The 24225-nt window shown below is 39.1% G+C and overlaps 1 protein-coding gene across 1 annotated transcript; it reads left to right on the forward strand.

Moving 5' to 3' along the window:
• The first annotated feature begins 6493 nt into the window (after positions 1-6493).
• On the forward strand, positions 6494-21128 carry PAFAH1B1 (platelet-activating factor acetylhydrolase 1b, regulatory subunit 1 (45kDa)). Its single transcript, XM_010073453.1, has 11 exons — positions 6494-6544; positions 8525-8728; positions 9587-9671; positions 11942-12016; positions 13016-13222; positions 15133-15301; positions 15776-15878; positions 16707-16935; positions 18392-18493; positions 19135-19291; positions 20594-21128. Exons 2-11 carry the CDS (start codon positions 8697-8699, stop codon positions 20665-20667), a joined length of 1233 nt encoding a protein of 410 aa, XP_010071755.1. The 5' UTR covers positions 6494-6544; positions 8525-8696; the 3' UTR covers positions 20668-21128.
• The last annotated feature ends 3097 nt before the right edge of the window (positions 21129-24225 follow it).

Consider the following 24225-nt stretch of genomic DNA (forward strand, 5'->3'; position numbering starts at 1 on the left):
TCTAGATGTAACTGTGACCAGCATTCCCAGTCTGTGGAAAACAGGTGTTCTGTCTGATTCGCTGTAGATTGTTGTCTAGTTCCCCGTGAATTTATTGTTGAATTATTGTCAGAAGTAAGCTACAGAATCAGGTTTTTTAGCAAAGTCAATTCAGTTAACTCATAAAAGTAGTTGAAAGGGGTAAGAAAACAGGCACAGGACTTTTTGGTTTTTTGTGTTAAAATGTATTTGCTTTGATAAATCTCTGAACTGAAATGGAAAATATTTTTGGTAACTTATTGCAAAATGTGAACAAACAGTGCACAAAATGCTCTATGATGTGTAGTACTGTGTTGATATACTTGAAGCATTTGCGTATAAGATCTAAAGGCATTTTAAGACTTCACTTAATTGCAGAATGACAGGCTTACTGAACATGTGAATTAACAATAAGGCTCAGAATTGTAATTCATATCACATTTTAATTTCATATTTTCCAAAATAAGACAGTTGTTGGAGCTCACTCTTCCATAATCCTTCAGCTGGCTTTATTGATGGAGGCTGAAAAGTGGATAAAGATTAGCCCAGCTCATAAGTGAGTGGCTTTCTTGTATTCTTTGACTCATCCCTGCTGGCTTGGCAGGTGATGAATTCTGACATTTTCTAGGGTGAGGTGTGTTTTTGCCACCCTGTCAGAAGAACTGTGCGGCTGTTCTCCTGTGATTATCCTGTATGTGTGCTCTCTTGTTGTAATGGCAAGGTGAAGGGGGGAAAGGAACTAATGTTTCATTTTACTTGTTACAGTTTTTCTTTCCTACCAACAGATGGAGACCGGTTTCTAGGAAACCTTTTGAGGTCAAAGGAGTTATGCCCAAGAAATATGGATATTACTTCACTTATAATTAGATTCCTGTTTACATGGCAGCTTCTATGTAATCTGTTTCCAGAGTACATTTGTGGGAAAGTTGTTCTATTCTGTGGCTTGAGTTTGATAAAGCAACTTTTTGCTTACTGGGTTTAAAACAAAATCAGACCATTAAAAATTAGTCTAGATTAGAATGAAGTGTTCTTATATACGTGCTAGAATTCAGCAGTGTAATCTAGAGGTGTAAGAGAACAATTAATTTAATCTAGTTCTCCCATAAAGGACTGTAGCTGTAATGGCCTGCAAATACAAATAACCACTTTCTTAAATCTGCTTGTTAGTATGTTATGAAACAAGATACACTGTTGAAAAACTGTGAGGATCTAATGTGCCAGCCATATAGCAAGAGCTTCTACTTTAAGGTGTAAATGGATCATCTCAACTTCACAGAATTGTGGAATTTAATTCTGATTGTATCAATTCAGTTAGTCTTTTAGGTGTCACTGAAACCAACCTTACAATCTTCCTCAGTATTTTATCAGCAAGATCAGTTCAAGCTCCTCCGTTGTCTTGCCTTTGCTCCCACCAAGTGTGTCAAAAGTACTGCTTAGGGACCAGCATGGTAAACAAATCAGTGAAATGGCTCTGCTGACTAACAGCACCCGTTTCTGCTCTGGTCTCTGCTGCCACTTCGTAAGTGACTTGCCTGCCACTGGGACTGAAAAATTACCTGAAGAGAGGAAGCTGACTGAACTAGGATTTCAGATACATTAACAAACTCAGAAGAAAACATGAGTTTTCTTTGAGGTAAGACATCTTTTAAGAACAGTAGAATGTGTTAGAGAGACTTCTTAACAGTTAGTAGTGTGTAGCTGGACACTTGAGACCATTTTGAGTTTTACACTGGTTGTTGGAATGTTAAGTGATTGCAAATTAAGATTTCAGTTTGAAGCTAAAGTGAGCAATATAAAACTCTGTAATTGGTTTCATAACGTGAACCCAGTTGTGTGTTTGTTGTGTTCTTACTGGCTTGTGCCTTTTTAACACCGAAGGTACTTGGTATTGGCATGCCTAACCTGACAGTCTGAGAGTGGGAACTCAGATTCTGTCTCCTTCAACGGAACATTCTTGTAGAATAATATTAAATACATTATTTTGTCATAATAATACTTTAATAAACTCAGCTATAAGACCTTTTTTAAGATATTAGGATTCTGAAAAAAAATTACTGTTCTTAATCGACAGCAGCACATGGCTCTTTGATGAGCTTTCAGGGTTGAACGGTGTTGGTCTGTTCTGTATCTGCTGATCGTTTGCGCTGTAATTCATGCCATCTATCTTTTCTAATTTTGGATATAATGAGCTACAGTTACGTGTTTAGTGTACGTAGCTTGTGTTTTTGTGGGGAAGATTGTTTATGGAGCCTAAGCAACAGTCATGAAAACTGCATAAATTTAATTTAAGTTCCTGGAAGAGCTATGAACATGTATTCCAAGCTCTGCAGTAGCAGGCTGGTCAGCAGTGGTTGTCAGGTGCTAGACAGCAGCAGCAGGGTGAACTTGGAGTGGTGCTGGTGTTTTTAACTGTTGGCTCCTGCTGCTGATTTTTTTAACTGTTGGCTCCTGCTGCTGATTTTATGAACCAAGGAATGGTGTTGAAGCTTTTATTGGTTTAACTCATAAAAATTCAAAAGTTAAGAGAAAAAACGCAAAATACAGGAGGGAAATACGTGCTTGTGGGAATTACGGGAGATAGGAGAAGTTAATAAACTTGGTGGTTGTGTGCTGGCAGCTGGTAAGCACGGAGTGCAGTTCCTTCCCATGGTGTGATTCCCATAAGGAAGTTTAAAGGACAAAAGCCCTCATTCTTTCTGGGATGCTAAATCCCTGGCTGAGCTAATACCTTGCAGGGACCAGTGTAGCATCGTACTGAAGGTATAAGTTATATCGTGAGTTAATAACTGGTGGCTAATGGTTTTTTTGACCTCCATATTTATGGCTTCAATGTTATCACAGTACAGTATATGTGTTACTCTGAAAGAGTTGAATGGTACCCTGCCACATACAGATAAAACCTTCCAATTAAAGGTGTAAGAATGAGTTATCACAGTTTCTAAACAAAGTCATAACAATAGTAAACTAAAGGGCTTAGTGGAAACAGAAAAAAATGACAAAGCTTTCATCCTAGTCAAAAATATTTGCATGAGCTGGGGTATCTATGGGTATCCATGCAGTAATCAGTAAGTCAAGGGTTAAGTCCAGAAACTCTATTTTAGGAGTTAAAACTAAGAAAGCAGGCTGGGTTTGATTTTAAAAACTTCTGTCTAAAGGTGTGTTTGAAAACTTCTATTTAGTCTGTAGGTTTGCAAGGTAGATGATCTGCTTGAAATAGATAAAAGCTGAATGTTGATTTCAGGGGACAGTGTCTTTACCAGGCACATGTATTAAATCCAAATTTTAGTACTGGTTAGTGTCTGGTGTACTCTAATAAGCAAAAACATAATGAACTCTGAAGGATTTTACAGACTAAATTTGGTATTTTTTTATGAGTACACAATAGGCAGTTTTAGGAATTTTGATTCCGGTAACTTTGCTCTTGCTTGATATTTGTTTAGGTAAATGAACAGGCATTTTTGTCAGGTTGAGATTAAAATACTGAAGGGTTAATTTGAGTCTATAATCTGTTTCTCAATTATATTTGGAGAATACTTGTGGAAATAATATTTAAATGTGTCCTGAAGCAAGTATGAACACCATCATAGAAATACCAATGAGCCAAGGCTTATGATTTATTGGCATGGCTTATCAAGAACTAAGGGGTACTCTGACTCTCTCTTGCCTGAAAGTGTTGGGTTTTTTCTTACTCATTGCTTTGACTGTATAGCTGTTGTGCTTTGAATTCCTACTATAGAGCTGTCTCAGAGCTAACAAACATAGCTGAACCCGTTTCATTTTGCTGTTTGTACATCTTATGAATGGTTAGCAGATCTCTCTTGTTAAGCTGTTGCAAAGTTTTCCAGTTAATCTAGGAAACACTCTAACAACAGTGATAGACATCAGCGCAAGGACCTGCTGTTTAAAGTCAGGAAGAATAAACTGTCTTTTGAATTGTTAGGATGTCTTAGTCACCCTCAGGAGGAGGGTGGTTCCTGCACAGTATCAGATCTGTGATCTTCAAGTGTGAGGTTAGACTCAGCTGGGTGCCCTGGCACTAACCGGGTGCAAAAGGGGTGTATTTAGTCACCATCAGGGTGGGACCGTCTTAAAATGCATGTCAGGCAGCACCTCTGAGCCTCAAAGCAATTTCAGTAGGAGTAAGTGTGTCCTCAGCACAGTGTGGGCGAGTCTGGTGGTGAGCGCAGCTGGCTCCAGCAAGAGGCTGTGTGTAAAAAAAATCTCAGAATCCCAGTTTAGGAAAATGGGAGGTGATTCTTAGACATGAAGAGACAGAGTGTCTTCCACTTTGTTTTGTAAATGAGAAAGTCAGAAGCTGTACTATGCTGTTTCCACCTTCCCATAGAAGGAAGGGTTCTTCTGATTTTCGGGTTTTTCTGGCCAATTTGTTGCTCTTTATCGATAGTTTTATGTATTTTAGAAGCTTGTGTAGGGGAAAAATTCTGACCTGTGATGTTCTTGGCTTTTTTTCTAGATTTTTTTTTTTTAAAACATTATGCCTTAGCATGCCACTCTTCAGTCCTACAACACTTACAGATTGAATTAGATCTATTCTCCTTACTGCTCAGGCATTTCTACCAGTCCTAAGTATAAAAGCTGAGCTTTAGCCGAGTGGAAAAATTAGCAGTTGAGATGAGGTGGAGTTGTCTGAGGATAGACTAGTGTTAGCGGAGCTGAGGAGGATGTTACGTACAGTGTTTGAATGGTTTGTGTTGTTCATGGAGAAGTAGCCTGCCTCAGCTGCAGTGGGTGATGGCTGTGGTTCTTCTCCCACCAGGTACTCTCCATTCCAGAAAACTGAGCAGATACTGTACTGCCGGGAGGAGAAGGGGGCAGACATCTGATGTGCCATTCCTGTTCAGCCAGGTCCAGCTCCCGATTTTCAAATGCTTGTAAAGACAACCGATTGTGCCAAAAGCACTTGTAGCCCGCTTTTGTTGCTAGGTTGTACGTATGCGGAGGTTTGCCACTCGGTGCTTTTATATGTGCAGACTTGATAGGGAATCAAATAGGTGTAAGTTAGAAACTGAAACTTTTTGGCGGTGCAGGTGGGACTATTAGTAAGAGGCACATCCTGTTTTACATTTAATTAGTAGCTGTTACTCCATGGACGGCTCTGTTTAGGTTCAGTCTTCTTTTATTCCAGTACTTAATACAGAACAAATTAAAAATTTCACAAAAAGACATCTTTTATTTCAGAAAAGATCTAGCCCTGTCTTGACACCACTTTATTCACAGTAAGCTGCTGATACTAAGAATGACTGATTTCAGGCAAGATGTGATGACCAGGTGTTGTTTCTCTGTGGTTTTTTTCCCAAGGGTTCTCTTTGAACACTTGCTTCCTCTCATTACCGAGGTTGTTTGCGGGTGTGTGTAACTCAGTGGTGACTATAAACCTTGATAGGTGATGGAGGAGGACTGGTTAGTCTTGCTCCACCGAGTTTTGTGTGTCACAAAGCCTTCTCTAGCTAAGGAAAAGGCAGTGCTCATGGACAATATTAATCCATTCTCTGTTGTTTCTAAAAGTGGCACAGGTGTGTAACTAAATTTGAGTCCTTTTGGGCTTTTTGGTTTTGGACACTTTTGCTTGGGTAGGTTTTTTTTGTTTGTGGGTTTTTTCCTGTTTGGGTTTTTTCCTTTTTGTTTTGTCTTTTGTTAAAGGATGTACATGAGGGAAACCGCCCTGGAAATACTTTGCCTTTGTTAAAAAGTCAGGAATACTGAGAAGGGTGCTTGGAACGCTTTTCAGAGAAACAAGATACTGTAGATCTGTTGATTGGTAACTTATTGTGGATCAGCTTTAATTTGCTAATCGCAGAAATAGCTGCTTTGCCCTGGAGCTGTTAAAATTTATCTAGTACTAAGATCTGTTTCTGAATAAATATTCAGAGTTAGAGTGATGGAGGAGGCCAGGTGGTGCATATTTGAGGGGGGAAAATGGCTTTCTAACTAGATGGCATGTCAAGGATCGCCTTATGAACACAGTTGCTGTTGTTTTTAGGCAAGTGCTGTTGTTGCATCTCCTAGATGCAATGGCAAAATCGACAAAATATCAGAGTATGGTTTTTACTGGAGTTGTTGCACTGATGCTGGATTTGCAAGGCATTCACTGCTTAGTGGTAGTTCATAAAACCCACCTTCTGCTTTTAATACTGTGATTTTTACCATGGTATTGCTACCAGCAGATTTTGGAAGTTTATATCTTTGTGTTCTGCTATTCAGTGCTTCAAACAGTACTTCTGTGTAAAAACAAGTGCCTTGTTTTGTTCTTCCCCACAGTGTTTATTGCTACTGGAAGCGTTGCTATGTTAATACTGAAGTGCAGAGATTCAGCCATTATAAGCCTCTATTTTTCAGTACTTAAATTTATAGCAGCATTGCCCTCTAGAGGGCACTTCTTCTGACCATTTCAGTGGATTATTTTTTTATAATAGCTAAATTTCCATTAATTTGTATGCGATGCTCCTACTGTGTAGTGAACAAGATGCATCTACTGAAGGGCAGTTGTCTCCTTACCTGTCAGGAAGCGAGGTGCGGGATAAGAACAAGTGAAATGTTTGCTTCTGTTCTCTGAAAGGATGTAGCCTGCACTGTTGGTTTTTGACTGAATTGTTTCTGAAATAGCTGTTGGGCAAGAAGTCAAACTAATTAGATGATGTCTTGCCTGTGTCGGGTGCTCCTGTCCTAAAGGGCTTGCAGTGCGGTACCGTGGTGCACAGCGTTTGGTGTGGAAGATCCACCAGCAGAGTGAAATACAAGCAACTTGTCACTTAAGCTTGTTTTGAAGCTGACAGCAGAGCCTCGATAGGTTTAGAAACAATCTCCTGATCCCCTGTGGTGGATAAGTAGACATTAATGATGTGAGCTTAGTATTTTCTTAAATTTTTTTTCATACAAGAAAGGCTTTTGTTTAAAACAGGCTCCTTACCGAAATTGCTGTGTATAGTGAACCTTGTGTACCTGTATGCCTTGCATACCTTTTGTGGTGACCATCGCATACCTGTGTGTCTAGTGGAGAGGCAGCGGGAACACGTGTTTCCTGAAGTGCCTGGTAGAAAGTTTACAAACCCAACTGCTATCTCCTGAGTCTTTGTGTATTGTCGTGTTCAGTTTATCTCCTTGCTAAAAGCTGGTTGGTCAAACTTGCTGAACAGCTTGAGTAAACTGTATTACATACAGATTGTTGTCAGGTAGGTCAAAAATGCCAACTTCAGCATTTTCCATAATCATGCTGCTTACAAAAGAGTACCTGCAGTGCAGAAATCAAAAGGCAGTGCTGCTGAAATGATTTTGGTCGTGTTGCCTTGACTAAGATTACAACTTCCCGGTTGAGGTAGATTGTGCACTAAGAATGCTGACGTTCATGTTTCTACGTAAGAAGATATTAAATAGGGTTGGGGAAAAAATGGGTAATTGGTGAAAGGCACAATTCTGACTGACCTAAACAGTATCTTGAATATGTCAGATTTCCCCTGTGTTCTGAATTAGCTTGCACTGTCAGATGTCTAGAGATCGAGTCAGTGAACCCAGCTGAAGGCTTGTGGCAGCTCTGCACCCTGGTAACTGTGCCGCTCTGATAAGACTGAAGATCTGTTTAAAAATTTGCCATACCCTAAATAGGGGCTAGATAAAAATTAACTGTAGGTAAACTGCGTTAACACGTGACTGGAAAGAAGGCAAGTATTGTCTTTTAGAATGTGTTTCTTTGGAACTTCTTCAGATAGCGTCACTAGAATAGAAAAAGTAATTTGTCTAATATAACTGTATAATAATCTACCTATAGAATTCATGTGCTGAATTATAGCCGTAGGCTTTAAACATGCTGTTTGGGTAAATCCTAGAGAACTGCCTACTGTAATGCCATGAATGAGCTATGGTGACAAACTGAGTGTGCCTTGATGCCCTTTGCCGTGGCCTGAAGCGTGCTGGAGCATTGTCCATAGTCACTTTCTGGAATGGTCTCATCTTCCCTTAAGCTTTCTTCCAAAGCCTGAAAGATAGAGGAGAGTGTTAATTGATCTCTAGTGTGTGTTGAAATGAATGAACCTGAATGAACCTTGCTGGGTTTAGTCTGATGAAGAGATAAATCTACAGAAGATAAAAAATGTAGCATAAAAATTGAGGATTTTGGGGGTAGCTTTGTGATAGGAGCAGTGAGTGCAAAAAGTAGGCTGCTTACAATAGGCTTTAAGTTCTTTTAATCACAAGAAAATATAGTGGAGTTGCCTACAAACAAGAACTGGTCTGGGACTGAAGATGTCCTTCAGCTTCCTGTTTCTTAAAAGAGTAATGGTGAGAAGAGGGGCAATAAAGAAAGTGTACAAGTCTCTCCAGGTTGGAGGTGTGCTGTCAAGCCATAATCCGGACTAGCAAAATAAAATTGCATTTACAGTTTTAGTAAGCTTGTTCTGTCCTGAGTGGTGTTACAGTCTGAGTACATAAATGTTCATGGCAGTCCGAAGTGAATTTAAAGGAAATTAATGGTGTCTCTTTCTCTGCCTTCTAGATGGATTGAATCTTCTGTGTTGAATGCCTCCGAATTTCCTATTGGATTTCGCGTCTGGAAACATATTTTTGATTTAAGCCACTCAGTGGCAGACTGATCCAGGGTTCCTAAGACTTTAGATCTTGAGGAGGCAGCCGCTGCTGAATCACGTTAACCTGACATCACAGCCACAATGGTGCTGTCACAAAGGCAACGAGATGAACTGTAAGGAATGGTTATTTTTGTGTCTCATTGTCATTAAACTTTAAATACTAACTTTTGTCTCCAAATAGATTTTACAGGGTGGTTTTGCTCACATGCTGATCAAGTACCATGTATAATGGTTTAGATCTCTCTTATTTTTCATACAACCTCTGGTATTTGATAACAGAGCTGTGAAATGGTGAAAATACCATTTCAAAGTTATGGCATAAAAAATAGATTCTTAAATTGCTATAACTTATTGTGCTCTACTTTGTTTTGACTTCAGTCACAAAGTTATGAAAGGGTTGCAGTAAACAGCAAGAGCACTGTAATATATGCTCCGAACTGATCTGTGAATTATACTTTTATCTTGAGTAAATTCTGACAATTTTTTTGCTATTTTACTCCTGAATGTAGATAAGGATCTGATCAGACTGTGCTACAAGCTAAGACTTGTTCTCTTAAACTGAGCATTTTATTCTGAACTGTTCTACCCAAAACAGTTTTCCTTCAAAGATAAAGCCACAGCGTTGATATGTAGACGTGGTTGTCACTTTTGTACCTGCTGTGGGTTTTATGTATTATACAGATTGATAAGTGTATTCGTGCTACTCGAATGTTTGGTAACGTGAAAGAAAAAAAAACCAAACCTCTTCACCAAACTTAAAATAAAATGTGTATCCTGCTATTGACGTCTTGAAGCAAAATCTGTTTGCCCAATGTATTTATAAAATTTGCTTGGGCTTTTAACAGGCCTAATAGTGCGAGGTGTACTGCATTGAAGACTTTGATATTCGTCGTGCTTTTTTAAAAACTGAAAGTCTGAACCAGTTCTTTTATTCAGAACTGTGGCTGAAGATGCTGTTCTTTGTTTTTTAGAAATCGAGCAATAGCAGATTACCTTCGTTCTAATGGCTATGAAGAGGCATATTCGGTTTTTAAAAAGGAAGCTGAGTTAGATGTGGTGAGTTCAAGCAAGAGTCTTCATCTGTATTTTAAGTAGAGTTTATAATTTTATGGCATTTGCATCCATTTTGAACATGTATATCTATTATCTACCTATTAACTCGTGGAGTTTCAGATCTGGAGCTGATAAGCTCATACAGCTTGTTGCCTTGCAATAAAATTTAAAAAATAATAATTGGATGACTTGGCAATTTCAGAAGAATGTGTCTAATTTTAACACATGTAATTGCTGTTTCCTGTTGTTGTGTCCATCCCTCCTTCCCTCCCTGTAACTCATTTCCTTAACAGTGCTTATTCTTACCATGAAATTCTGCATAGAAGCATAAACTTTCAGCAGTAGAAAATTAGAAGACTGAAGACTGTTCTCCTGTGCCCAGACCTGAAATGGTGTAGAACAGTGCAGCTTTGGAGGCTGACTCCACATGGTAGTGTTTAAGAAACAGGAAGACAAAACAGGATTGCTTTTGTCCTCTCCTTTATCATCCAGACCAAATGGTGGAAATCTGTTTTGGGGTTGGGCTTGGGTCAGTAGTTAAATCATTGTCTGAACTGTTGCATACCAGTTGGTTAACTGTATAGTAGGAGGGCAAGACTCAATAGTTAAACTGTTGATAGCTCTGGTAAGCAACTCGATTTTGTTAGACTGTACAGATACTCGTGACTTGGACCACTCATTTCTTGCAACTTAATTCTGTTGATTTGCTTTCGTAACAGATTATTCTTTTTTTTCAAAAAAAACTTGCCACTTATTAGTACAGGAGGTGTGCATTTCATCTGAGTTTAAATTTTGCTGGAGACACCTGGATTGAGTAGGAAACTTCCTGTGTGCTGACTTTTGATAAATCCTTGCATTTTCTCCATTATAAATATTGCATTGTTCTTTTTCCAGAGTGCTTGGTTGAAGTTTGACTCAGTTTCTCCAGTCTGCTAATAAATAAGTAGAAATGACAAATTGGAATACCATACTTATAATTGAAAATCCTAATACCATTCCCTTATCCGCCTTATCTATCAACCTAATTAAGTCTTCTCTTCCCAAAGGTTAAAAAGGCGATCTAAATAGGGTAGATGGTCCTGGGGGAAATAGAAAATGTAGTTGCTGAAAGTTCCATATTACTTTCTTGCAAGAAGTTCTGAATTGGATGGGGCTGTACTAAAATGACCAAAAAAAAAAAAGTTAAAGGCAGAAATTATTTCAGTAAATTGGAAGGCTTCAAGTGTAGCTCTTCAAAGAGGGCTTTCCTTTTTTGTATTGATTATTCCTGCAGATAACTCCAGCTTTGACAAATGCCCCTGAAGTGATAGATGAACATCTGGTCTCTGCTAGGCTTTTGTGGCATAAGCCATGCCATTGCTCTTTTCCCCATGTCTTTGTCATTCTCCATCTATTTTAGAATGATTCTTATATGAGATTGTCATTTTGTACACGGAAGGAAAGTGTGCAGCATTTAATTACTCTTCTGTGTCTCTGCTTGTTTTTCTGTGATGCTTTTGTTCCTCTTGTGTTAATAGATGGGAGCGAAATAAAAAGAGTAATCCTCTGGCTTTTAGAGTAAGATCAGCTGTTCATTGTTACTCCTCAGCTATTCCTAAAGGAGAAAAGTATTCAGTGGAAGAAAATTATTCTTCATTAAAGTTTCATTAGAGTTACAAAATCAGTGTTGGTTTCTCCAGTAGCCGAGGCAGTAGGGGAGATATAGTAGTCTCTGGTTCGGCTACTGAAATAAAGATGCAGGGAGAGTGTACTTAAAGCTTGTCTTTGAGAAGAGAGCACAAAATAATGTAAAATTATGGTAATGATTTGAGGTTAATTATAATCAAGTTTGTTTTTTGTTAAATAAAGTTAGTTTGGGCTAGCTGGTTTTCAAATGTAACAAAGTATGACACAACATTCTCAGACATGCAGAGCACTTAAAAAGCTTTCAAGTAATGAAGATAGAAAGCAGCATAGATGAGTTTAGTCCTAGTTTTTGGATTGTATTTGCAGAATCCAGCTGGCATCATTAATCTGTACTGCTGCAGTATTTTTAATTGAAAATTATATTTTAAAATGTTTTCCTCTCTTCTGTTTGTGTAAAGTGTAACTATTAAAATTTGAAGCATGGCTGTTCTGTTTAGTAAATCTGATTACAGTCCTTTGCTTGAATTCTTTTTTCTGTGGTCGAGAGATTGTACTAAAATGAGCTGTTTATGTTGCCTTTGAAGAAGCACTTCTACAGGCTTTAGAAATAGAATTTATTAATTCACTTAAATGCTTCTCCTGTTCAGAATGAAGAGTTAGATAAGAAGTATGCTGGACTTCTGGAAAAAAAATGGACATCCGTTATAAGATTACAAAAGAAGGTAAGCAGAGATCTGATGGATTTGTGTGTGTAAGAAGTTATGACTCGAGTCAAACATTCATCACTGAATAGAATGTCACATATTTTCCTTGTCAACAAACTCAAGGTTTAGAAAATGATGCCTCAAAGATGAATTTTGAGGACTTGAGTAGGGCAATGTTTTGAGTAGAAAATGTTTTCTCTATCTCAGTGCTAGCAGAGACATCCTCTTGGTTTCTTTATAAAAATTTCTTCAGTTTATGGATTGCATGTGCAGTTTCTGAAGCTGGAAAGGAAAAAGGTGCCTTAAGGCAGTTTGTGAGTGGAAAGATTGAAGGCTTAATTGGTTTAGAAAGAAGGTAAAAACCTGTGCTGCCAGTTGTCTTTGGCCATCCCATTAAAGGGAAGAAACCATTAACTCCAGTGCATTAGAGCAAGTGATTCCACTGCAAGTGGACAGTACAAAACTCTTTTTAGTAATGCTTCAATGGATCTAGAGTGTATTAAAAGCTTTTAAGAAAAAAAAAATCAGTGTGCTAACAATAAAGACCTTTGTATTGTAAAGGTTAACACATCCAGGGTTTGTTACACCTTTTGTTTCTCTGCTGTGGGTAACGTGGATGCCGATTCAGGGATACAAAAATCATTGCAGTAGAAGCATTCCTTTGTGTTAACACAATCTTTAATAGTTTGTCAGAATAGGAGCTCAGACACATTTGCACAGTATGTGAGTGAACATGATTTTGTAGAACTTTTTTTCCTGTCAAAATATGTGGGAAGTTGGAGAAGAATAAATGATCAAATTATTGAAGGATAAATGATAAATTATTAATTTGTGTGATTTTTAGAAACACCAACATTATTGAATGTTGGTAATCAGTTTGGATCTGTGCAAGCTTTGCTTCAAGCTTTGCTTTACTCTGAGTTTGGGAGCCGGTCGGTATTTGGATTATTAATGAGTGCAGGTGAATCGTGATGTACAACTAGAAATGAATGGTCTCTTTCAATTTCATAAACTTAGGTAATGGAATTAGAATCGAAGCTGAATGAAGCTAAAGAAGAATTTACATCAGGTGGACCTCTTGGTCAGAAACGAGACCCTAAAGAGTGGATTCCTCGTCCTCCAGAGAAGTATGCATTGAATGGACATAGGAGTCCTGTCACTCGAGTAATTTTCCATCCGGTTTTCAGTGTTATGGTCTCCGCTTCAGAGGATGCCACAATAAAGGTACGTGTTTGCTACAGCAAACTCAACTAAGCAAGTCAGAGGATGTGTAATGTGTAACATCAGTACTTCAAGCTGGATGTGCGCTGTACTCATGGAAGATTGTTCTGCTTTAGCTTCCGTGGGGAGAGTTCTTTCACATGTGGTGTCCTGTGTAATCTACAAATCTTAGTTTTATGCGGGTCCAATTAATATCTTCAAGAGTATTTTACTATCCTTTGACTTCAGGAAAAAATAATTAAGATAATGTGGATTTAGAGATGGGAGAAATAGATAAAGGATGGGTGGGGGAGGAATGCATTTGGACTGCTCAGTAGAGCAGGAGTGGTGAGAGGGGGGAAGGCAGTTGCCTCAAGTCATCTGAAGTGGTTATTTTTAAAGCTGAGTTAAAGTGGCTGTGCAGCTGTATTCTTAACTGAAAACTAGCTCTTCCCATTTCTTCTAAATGGGACATGCCAGTCCTGTGAAGTCCCTGTGACTGTCAGTAATTTCAAATGGACTTCATAGGCCTTTGTTGCAGTGTACAGTGGCATGAAGAGATTTTTTGTAGTAGGCAAGTAATTTCTCATTTTTGCATCCAGTAAAGACGTGATTGTGCATTTTGTTGTTGTTTGAATGTCACAATAAAAGCGAATTATCCTGATGAAGGATACTTCTCATTGCTCTCCGGTGGTTTGAAAGCTGCTTGGAAAGGTGCTGTTCTGACAAACACTTGAGTAGCGGGATGTGGTTCAAAATGCACGTTGTGCTGATAGTGGCTTCCTGTTGGAGAAGATTGAAATAAAAAGTGTCAGCCAGTACCTAGTTCATGAAGAGCTTTTAGCCTGTTCTTGTTTCTGCAACAGACTTGAAAAGAGAGGGCTGGGGTGTTTTCTTCAAGCAGGGCCAGCTGAACCAGTGACAGCTCTGTGTTTGTTGGATGCTGTAAAGGAGCCCAATTAGCTTTGGTTTTGCTCCCTCTTATGGATACACTGGGTGAATTTCCTTTTCTTGAAGTGAAGCTGTGTAGCTTCATTTGACTGTTGCATTCCCAATGATTGCAATCTATTGGGATGAGGAATTTTTTTTTGTTTGTTTTTCTTTGGTGTTGAGGGGTGGGGTTTTTTGTTCAGGATATAATTTAAAATTAAGTATCTAATTTTGTGCTTGAGAGAGAGGCAGTAAAATCTGTAGGAGCTTGTTTTGTTTCAAGGGCTTTTGTTTGCGGTTAGATGACAGAAGACTGACTTAATTAAGAGGTGAGAATGGGGACTTCATGCTATCTTGCAGTTATTAACTGCAAACATTTCTTTAATCTCTGACAAATTCTGCAACATACTAGTGTGTGCGTATCAAACTCTTCAGAGTGGTTTTGGTTATTGTTCCTAACCCAATGCATTTTGCTCTTCAGTATGCAGAATATTTGCTGTTTGGTTCTGAAACAGCAAGTAAATTCTGGAACCACAGTAGAGCTTGGGAAAGAAGGGGGGAGATTGTTAAAGATGATGCTTTCATCACCAGCTGAAAATGGGCTGCATTGCTGGAGTTAGGGAACTAGCATAGAAAGAGATGGAGAAAAACAAGCTGCACAAAGTGGATTTGTTCTGTCCAATGTGTTCCAAATTGATCTTCTTTCTTTTTAAGGGTATTGGGTGTTTTGACTTTTAGATACAATGGAACTTATTTTCCTGCTGTGTATATAATACATTTTAGCTGAAAACCAGTTTTCAAGATGCATGAATTCAGTTAATTTATAAGTAACAAAATCGTATAATACTTATTTTTCTATGCTGTTAGGCTTTTATGGCTGTCTTTGTCTCTTGCTCAATTAATTATTGAATAAGGTGCCAGACTGGCCTGCAGAGTGCAAATGTAAGGCTGGGGAATACAAAGAGTAATAGATTGCTGTTAACGGATTTCTGTTCACTTGTCAGGTGTGGGATTATGAGACAGGAGACTTTGAACGAACCCTAAAGGGGCATACAGACTCTGTGCAAGATATTTCCTTTGACCACACTGGCAAACTATTGGCCTCCTGTTCTGCTGATATGACCATTAAGCTATGGGATTTCCAGGGCTTCGAGTGCATCAGAACTATGCATGGTAAGGTGTAAAGGGAATTGATTTAGCACTCTGTAAAGTGAAGAGGTTGCTTTTTTTTTTCCTTAATCCAGGAAAACTGCTGATGTGGAAAGGAGTTATAAACCAGAATATTGTCCGAAAGAAAGAGGGGCGATATTTTGATGCTTTGAGTGCTCTGTAAATAAGGTGTATGTTTAGGATCTATGGAATGAGAGAGCATCTCAAATCTGCTATGCATGATGCTGTGGCAATGTCTGATTTTAAAACTTCTTAAATTTTTGAAACAATTTTAAAGGATGCTCAATGTCTGCTCTGTGTGGTTTCTAAAAACATAAATTATTCTTTCATAAAATGTCGAGTTTATATGCAGGGATTATTCCATAAAACATGCACTATTGCTGTAGCTACTTGACCAAGATAAATGAATAGCAGGTCCTCTGTGCTCTGTAAAAACTGTTTCACTACTGCTTACTAAAGGTTTTGTTTTGGTTTTAGGTCATGATCATAATGTTTCTTCAGTAGCCATCATGCCCAATGGAGATCATATAGTTTCTGCCTCAAGGGATAAAACTATCAAAATGTGGGAAGTCCAAACAGGGTAAGTGCACTTCTGGCTGAACATCAGCACCTAAACAAAACAAGCATAAAACTCTGGAGGAAATGGGCCACGTAAATCTAGAAGTCAGCAAACATTATTTGAATTGAGGCATGATACTATGGGCTTTAGAGGAATTCACGGAAGGATTCTGCCTTAAATTGTTAAGCACAGGGTTTTAGGTTTTACTATTGACTAACTAAAACTGCCCTTATCTTTCTGGGAGCTAGGAGGGTAGAACACCGTAATGCAGGACCAGGTAGGAATGTGAATTCAGAGTTAACCACATGTTTAAAGGGAGCATGGGAGGAGGGAGGGGAAGCCTGTTACCTTTCTTGACTGAGATCAGTGTGTCTCCTCTGCTTTTGTTTTGGGGTTTTTTGGGGCTGTGAGGGAGGGCTGTTTGGTTTCTTTGGGATTTTTTTTTTTTGTCGTATTTATTGTTTCATTAATCAGTTTTGTCTTTAATCAATCTATTTGCTAAAAGTTGTAGTTGAGGGCTATCTGAATGACCTGTAAATCTCTACTTGTTCTTAAAATACTGATTTAATGCAAGCTGTTGTGTCAACTTCATTTTTCCCCTAAGCTTCCTGCTTTCTACCTTAACAAGGATTTGCCAGTTCTTAACTGTCACTGCTTTCTCATGTCAGCTTCCTTTCCATGAACTGTTTTATGGCCATGTACATCATCATCCTGGATGGACACGTACATGCTGAAGTATTTTATCTTAACTTCTAAGAGTGGGTCAAATGTCCTTAAATTTTGAAGGCATGTGGAGTGGTTTTGTTGCAATGTTCATTGAGTCGTGCTGTGTTTCTCTTTTTTGAATAGTTACTGTGTGAAGACTTTCACGGGTCACAGAGAATGGGTGCGCATGGTGCGGCCTAACCAGGATGGCACCTTAATTGCCAGTTGTTCTAATGACCAGACAGTGCGTGTTTGGGTGGTAGCAACAAAGGAATGCAAAGCTGAGCTCCGAGAACATGAGCACGTGGTAGAATGCATTTCCTGGGCTCCCGAGAGCTCGTACTCCACCATATCAGAAGCTACAGGATCAGAGGTAATGTTTCCATGCTAATAAATAAGCACATACAATAAGATTTTTAACTATGCTCTGTCTAGAACTTACTAAATAGTATTTAAAAGAACTGAGCTTTGTTCTCAAAGTGCTTGGCAGGTGTATATTTTTTGCTGAGTATACTTGGTGCACTGTTAATCCTCCGTCTTGGCTTCATAGGATCCATGCTTTTGTTTTTTTAGTGGTAGGACCCTACCTTTGCACTAATGAAAGTGAACTTTGGAGAGATACTCTTATTTCTGAGAGGGTTGAGAGTGGGGCCACTTTCACATGTTTCAGCAAAGAAATGTGGAAGGTAGTTTATCTGGCAGAATGTGAAGATTATAAGGATGCTCAGCAATTGAAAGGTGCGGGGGAAAGTAGTGAGTCAGGAATGCAGAAATGAAGCTGCCTTGAGAGTCTTGCACTGGAATTCAGCTTTGACCGCCGTGTCCTAGTGTACCAAGTTAAGGATGTGAAAAAGCATTCTTTAACACAAATAAATCCCCATTTGTGTGATCACAGAGATATCTTCTCTGGTTTGGTTACTAACTTTAAGAAAGGCTTACTAAAGGTCAGCAAAAATATCCTTTTAAGGATGACAAAGTGCAGACAAACTAGAAATTAACTCAATTTTTCTAGTTAAAAAACCCCAAGCATTTCTGCCTTGCCCTCTTCCTCAAAAAGGACACAAATACCCAAAGGGATAAGTAGGTACACTGGAGCAGGGACAGGTCTAGTGATAGATTTTACAGATTATTTCAGTCAAATTTTACTTGCATCTTTAAAAGATCCTTATAATCTTTTAATTTAAAGTAATTTAAACTAAATTCCAAATGTTCACTTCCTCTTGCAGTGGTAACTATCTGAAGTGGTGCCTCCCCTGCCCTCTGCTGGTCTCATCAGCTGTGCACACCCCATTACAGTGCTTGGCTTTGAACAAGCAGCAAGCTAGCATTCACTTCATAGTTGAAACTTCTTGAGAACTAAGTCTTTCTTTCATACTGTGTATGATTACAAATAGAAATAAGTTCAGAGTAGAAACTTTTCAAAAATTCTTAAACTTGCTTCATTACTTTTTATGAAGGATGAGAACACAAAGGTATGTCTGAACTTCATACACTTTTGTGCTGCGATGTCTGTCTGCTGTTAAGAGAGGATGTCTTGCAGTAGGCAAGTGTGGATTCAAAATATTACTTGGCTCGGTGCATCAGCAGGATATACAGCCATTTCTTCCAACAGATTGTTTAATTCCTGTTGGGTTTTTGTTTGTTTCTCCTGGTATTAGTAACAAAATGCCTGTGACTCTCAGCTTTGGCATTGTGTGGTTGAGCTGTAAGCTGTCATACAATCTGATTTTTCTGCTAAGAAATAGCGCTCAGAAGAGATCTTTTTCCTCCCTCCTCTTCCCCCCACCCTGCCCCATATATGCCATAACTTAAAACTTAATTTTCTGTAGACTAAGAAGAGTGGCAAGCCTGGGCCTTTTCTGCTGTCTGGATCCAGAGACAAGACCATCAAGATGTGGGACATTAGCACTGGCATGTGCCTTATGACACTTGTAAGTTCCCCAGTGTTTTTCTGATGGGCATAGCTCCACATGTCAAACCAGTTTAATGGACTGGATGATCTTACACATTTATGTTTTCAAGAGAAGCTAGAGTTATTGCAGTAAGACAAACACTGGGAATACACAGTTCTAGTTGCTTCTGTATCTCGGCTCTTGTCAGTGCTGATACTAAGAATCTCAAAATACACAGTACAGATCCAGTGCTGTGGTGCAGTTTTTGGGATGAGTAGCTTGGTTTATCCTCAGAAAGGCTGATAATTGTCTGAATTTTGTCTTGTGTGAAATGTCACGTTCTTTCACCGTGTGGGTCTTCCCGCAGGCTATGGACTGCTGGCTTCCAGCCTGGGTTCAGCCTGGACTGGGTGGTGGTGCTGGGGGTGGGGAGCAGAATCAGTGCAGATCACATGAGGACTTGTGTGTGTTGGCCTTCAACAACAGGAACTTGCATTGTTGGTAGTGCTGATATAGATGTAATAATAGAAACTGAAGATAAAGTCTGAGTCCTGATGGCTTTTAGAAGCTGCCCTTCCAGGGACAGTGCAAGGAGTCATTCAAGTTTGCCGTTAACATAAATTGTAGTATGCTAAGCCTTAAACCGTGAACCTGCTCACTGATTTCTCCTTGTGCGCAAGGTGGGCCATGATAACTGGGTACGTGGCGTTCTGTTCCATTCTGGGGGAAAATTTATTTTGAGCTGTGCTGATGACAAGACTCTACGCGTCTGGGACTTCAAGAACAAACGATGCATGAAAACCCTCAATGCGCACGAACACTTTGTTACCTCTTTGGGTATGTATTGTTCTACAGTGCTTGCTGCAAATACAGAGCCAGAGAGACAGATTTTTCTGTGTCTTCATCAGCTGAAGTTGAGCACCAAGCTAGACATTCACATTTTGGATTCCAGTGAAGTTTTCTGCTCTCTGTATTTTAGTCAAGTAAGGACAGATATGAATTTCAAGTGTGCTGGACTTTTCTACTTTTGTTGCCAGTGTTGCACGTTGGGTAAAGATGTTAACTGCCAGGGTGTTCTGGAACTTTTCACTGCTGAGTGTGTAGGGATTTGGGGAGCGCTGTATCACAAATGCTTGCCCAGCTAAAAAAAAAAAGAGGGGGGATGGGTGCAAAGCAAAACGGTCAGGAAAAAATATACTTTGAATTCCTGGGCATGCCTGGTTGGTGTTACCAGATCTTGGTAGATGTTAGTTCCCCTGCCCTGGCAAAAATAAAACAAACCAACCCCTCCCTGTTCAGCAAAGGTAGCTTTACTCTGGAAACTTCTTTATTGTTTTCTTTCCCTGTATTACTCTGGTAGTTTGTAGCTTCTTCAGGAAAGCTGCGCAAATTGGGCTAGCAGTGAACCTGGAATTGGCTACTAAGGTTTCCTAGTCAAATTTGCAGGTCTGATCAAAATACAGGGCTTCTGACTTCACTCTTAACTTGGTGAAGACAGCTGATCAGAAAGGGCAAAGGGAAGTTACGAGTTCAAGAAGGTTAAACTGTTAGCATGAAGTGGCCAACCTTGGAGTTGGCTGCTTCAGTTCTCAGGTTGCTCTGCTGAACGCTTTCTCTGCAGCGAGGCGTTCTGATTCCTCTTGGTTAAACTTCCCAGCACTGTTGTCTGACCCACTCCAAAATTCGTTTGTATATACAAAATATTTTGGGATCTCCTGAGAAACAGTACACTTTACATTTTTTAAATACTAGCTCACAGCCTGTACTGCCCACAGCAAAAAGAAAAAGTCAGGTTTCTTGGCTTCTGATTCTTGACTACCTCTTGTGTAAACACATGAAGTTCTGGTAGTATTCGGGGGTTTTGCCAGTTTGAGATGTTTTGGACTCCTGTTATAACTTCATCTGGATGTCTTTTCCATGAAAGCTCCTTTTAACTGAACTGAAAGTAGATTTTTCTTTCACACTTTATAAAATTATAGTGTGAGAGAATTTGCTTTCAGAACTGCAGACATGACGAGCTCTGAAAGTTAGTCTTCGAGCTGGTATCACTTTTTTTAAAAAAAGTAATGACATTCAGTGAGAGTGGAAAATACCAAAGTTTTGGATTCGTTCTTAACATAAGCTTTTCTCTCCTCACAGATTTCCACAAGACAGCACCGTATGTGGTTACTGGAAGTGTAGATCAAACAGTAAAAGTGTGGGAGTGCCGTTGATTGAATTCACATTTGACCCCTTTTTCCTCTGGATGCACTCAGATACCATGGTTACCCATTGAGCTCTGTTTAAATAAATATTGTCCTTTCATGTAAATTATTCTGGATGTAGATTGAGCTTATTAAATGTTACACACAAAGTATTCATGCATGGTGAATCCAAATTGTATACTGTAAATTTACATACGTTGTCTAGAAGTACCATAGGTTTAAGAACATGGGCTGGCATTGGTCACATCAGACCTAAGAAGGCAGAAGTTGGATAATTGGAATAGGGCACTTAACTGAATAGTTGACAGTGTCGTTCTATGTCGGATAATTATACCTGTTTTTCTTTCTGCTGTCTGTTGGTGCCTGAATTGGTGACCTCATTTGGGAAAAGTTTTGTAGGGCTCTTTCAGAAATGTGTATCTATGTAACATCACTTAAGTGTGCTTAATAAATCTTCTCTAAGAATACTAGATAATAAGGCTGCAATTCAGAATCTTCTGAACCTTATATGTAATTAATGGAAATTAATTAAACTCTGGAATATTTGTCATGAAACATTTGCCAAATCAACTGAATACACTTGTTTTGGCCTCCTATGACGCAAGGGTTGGTATATTTATATAACTAACTGTAAACCTGAAATAAGACAACAAATCTTAGTAGCAGCTGATGTGATAAATGTATTTATTTTTTATTTGGTCATTCAGTGGTTAAGCTGTGCTGTTAAACTAAGTTTAAATGGTTTTTTGTTTGGTTTTTTTTAATGCTAGACGAACTTCCAGGAGGAGTTGTCCATCCCACTAGAATTTAGTGATTTAATTTCCAATAGAGCTTAATCTCCCAAATGACTGCCATGGTACAACTTGCTGTTTGCTTTCGATGTTTGTTAGAGATGTGCAATTCCTATTACACACCAGTATCAAAGTACACGGCCCTCTTACTCACTTGCAGGAGGTTGGGGTATACAAAGGTTTCTTGGTTTCTTTAGTGCCTCCTTGGAAACCCTTTTGAAAATGAGGTTATCCTTTCCTTGACAAGACAATGTGGCTTGAATAAAAACGTTCTGTGGTTTGCATATTGAGAAATACCTTGGGATACAGTATTGAAATGCTTTAAATAAAGCACTAAATACCTTGAGAATCAGATTGTAACAGCAGATACAGATTGATACAGGCTTCTAAAACAAAAATCAGAACACCATCACAAAACAAAGTCCATCAGTGGGAATGATGCTATCAAGTAAACATTTAAAACCCAAACCAAATCCTGTTGGCAAAACTAGCCTGGCTTGGTTGTTAGTATTTATGGTGTTTGGTGTATACAATTTTTAATTTGCATATCCCTGAAGTTACATATTTTGATCTGAAGTGAATGAAAATATTATAAATTAATATTTTAATCAGCATTTTTGTGACAAATTCCATTGTAGATAACTAAGGATTACAATACTTACCAAACTAACCAGGTCTTTTAAAAAGTCCACTTTAAAATTTACAATATAATGAAGTACCAGTCTGATGTTTTAACAGGTGAATTTGTGCTTTATTTTATTCATTTTGTTTAATACATGGCTTTTAAAACTGTCCCTTTTAAAAAGAAGAATCCTTGACCAACACAGGGTCAGTTGGAGGGCGGACACACTAAAAGGGTGAGGGGTCTGGTGGCTCATGTCCTGCAGTCACCCGGGGAGGATCCACGCTTCTGTGCGGAGGAGAGGGGTGTTGGTGTTGGATCCTGGCATAGACTTGCCTTGGGGTGGAGGAAATGGAGTGCTGATGTGGGGGTTTCTGGAGCCGGTTTAACATTCAGGCTAATCTCTGAAATCCAGTGGTTTATGTACTTTCAGTGTGTGTTTCTGCAGTTAAGCATGCACAAATAAAGTATTTTTTTTGTTTGTTAGCTGCTTGGACTGGAAAAATTTGCTGCTTTTTGTCCTATCCAAGAATTCCAGATACACAAGTAGTGCATCTTAAAATTCCTCCGTGCATCTGCAACTGTAAAGTAATACATCTGTTTAATTCCCGATAGGACCTAAAACTTTATTTAAGTAGAAAGTAAACCACCCTCATGTACATAATTCATAAACATGAATGAGAAATTAAAGGTACCTACTAAGTGGAAGTTGTCTACTGCCTTTTGTCCCTTCAGCATCCAGCTGTGTCCAAGGACAGACCCCTCCCCAGAGTCATGTAAGCAGCATTCGCTGGCTAAGTGCGACCTTCTTCCGTAAGCAGTGACTAATCTCAGGGATGGTCCGGACCGGATCACGAGTCAAAGCCCTGTTTAGACAAAAAGCGAAAGCCACAACACAGGAGGTGGGTGCGCGAGGGTTTCCTGCGGTGTCGCTCCAGAGTATCGCGCTGTCTTGAACTTCTTCCACTGTTCGCAGTACTTTCTGTCAGCTAATCCTGTGCCTTTCCTGTGATAACGAGTACGATAATGAGGTTACTGGGTTGGATTACAAAATAAATGATTAGTGGATATAAGAGGTTCACTGCTGCTCTGTCGCTGTCCTTACTAAAATTGGCATTGCTTAAAAATCACGATATACAGACCGTGTTACCAGATAGACAATACAGACTTTTGGCTTAAAACCAGACAGACATTCCAGTGCCACACTGATGTAACGTGCCCAGGAAGTCTTAGACGCGTTCTAAAAAGTGCAGCATTTCTGGTGGTTTAGACAGAATCCGGAGGTTGATGTTTTATAGCATCTTGCACTTTAGAAGATTTAAAAAACCGTCCTGCTTTTGTGTATGGTGTGACCAATGATGTGCCCGGGGCACTAATTAAAAAGGAAAAAAAAAAAAAAAAAAAAAGAATCTAGTTGCTAGCGAGTTGTCGGAGGGCTGTGGAGCACTGTAGTATTTTGCAAGCGTTGGCTGTAGACTCACTGAGCCTGGTCTCCTTATCCTGTCAGCACCCTGCTTCTCCTGTTTTTATGTGACCTGCCTGGTAATACCACTCTTAAATAGCTTTTGACTTGCATAAAAGCTATTTAAAAGAAAAAGTTAATATTTTGTTTTTGTAGACAGTGGTGGCTTGATAATCCTTTTAATGAATTGAATATTGAAAAAAAAATACAGTTGAGTGCAGGAAAAACACCCTTAGGGTGAGTCCTTGGCTGTCCAGCTGTCCATAGAGTCCAGTGTGTTTAAAAGTCAATACCGAGAAGCTTCTGGCAAGAATTTGTGCGTAGGGAGAGAGGTGTTAGGAGCAGGGAGGATGAAGTTGGATTTACAAGTCACGACTGGATTTAACTGGCCTTTTTCTCTTTCCACTGTGTCATGTAAGTAGCTGCTTTCTTGTCCTACCTGTCCCTCAGGCTTCCCCAAGTTCATTCTGACGAGAAGTTAGCAAAACCTTCACCTTTTAGAAGTTGATCCTGACATTGACATGAAGGCAAAGTCAATTTTTTTTCATAAGAACGGTGTTAGAGGTTGCAATTGGAGAGAACAGTTCCCAGACTGTAGGAGTTAACTGAAGCTATTGACACAATTAAAAAAAAAAAAAAATCAGTAAAGGAATGTATATAATACTGCTCTGTGTTTTACAGTAAGATTTGTT

This window comes from Pterocles gutturalis, unplaced genomic scaffold (assembly GCF_000699245.1).
Source record: "Pterocles gutturalis isolate BGI_N339 unplaced genomic scaffold, ASM69924v1 scaffold18452, whole genome shotgun sequence".
NCBI lineage: Eukaryota > Metazoa > Chordata > Aves > Pterocliformes > Pteroclidae > Pterocles > Pterocles gutturalis.

Coding starts and splice junctions, on each gene's coding strand:
- PAFAH1B1 (XM_010073453.1), top strand. CDS start 8,697: ATGGTGCTGTCACAAAGGCAACGAGATGAACT. Junction 16,936..18,391: donor CAGAAGCTACAGGATCAGAG/GTAATGTTTCCA, acceptor AATTTTCTGTAG/ACTAAGAAGAGTGGCAAGCC. Junction 19,292..20,593: donor ACACTTTGTTACCTCTTTGG/GTATGTATTGTT, acceptor CTCTCCTCACAG/ATTTCCACAAGACAGCACCG.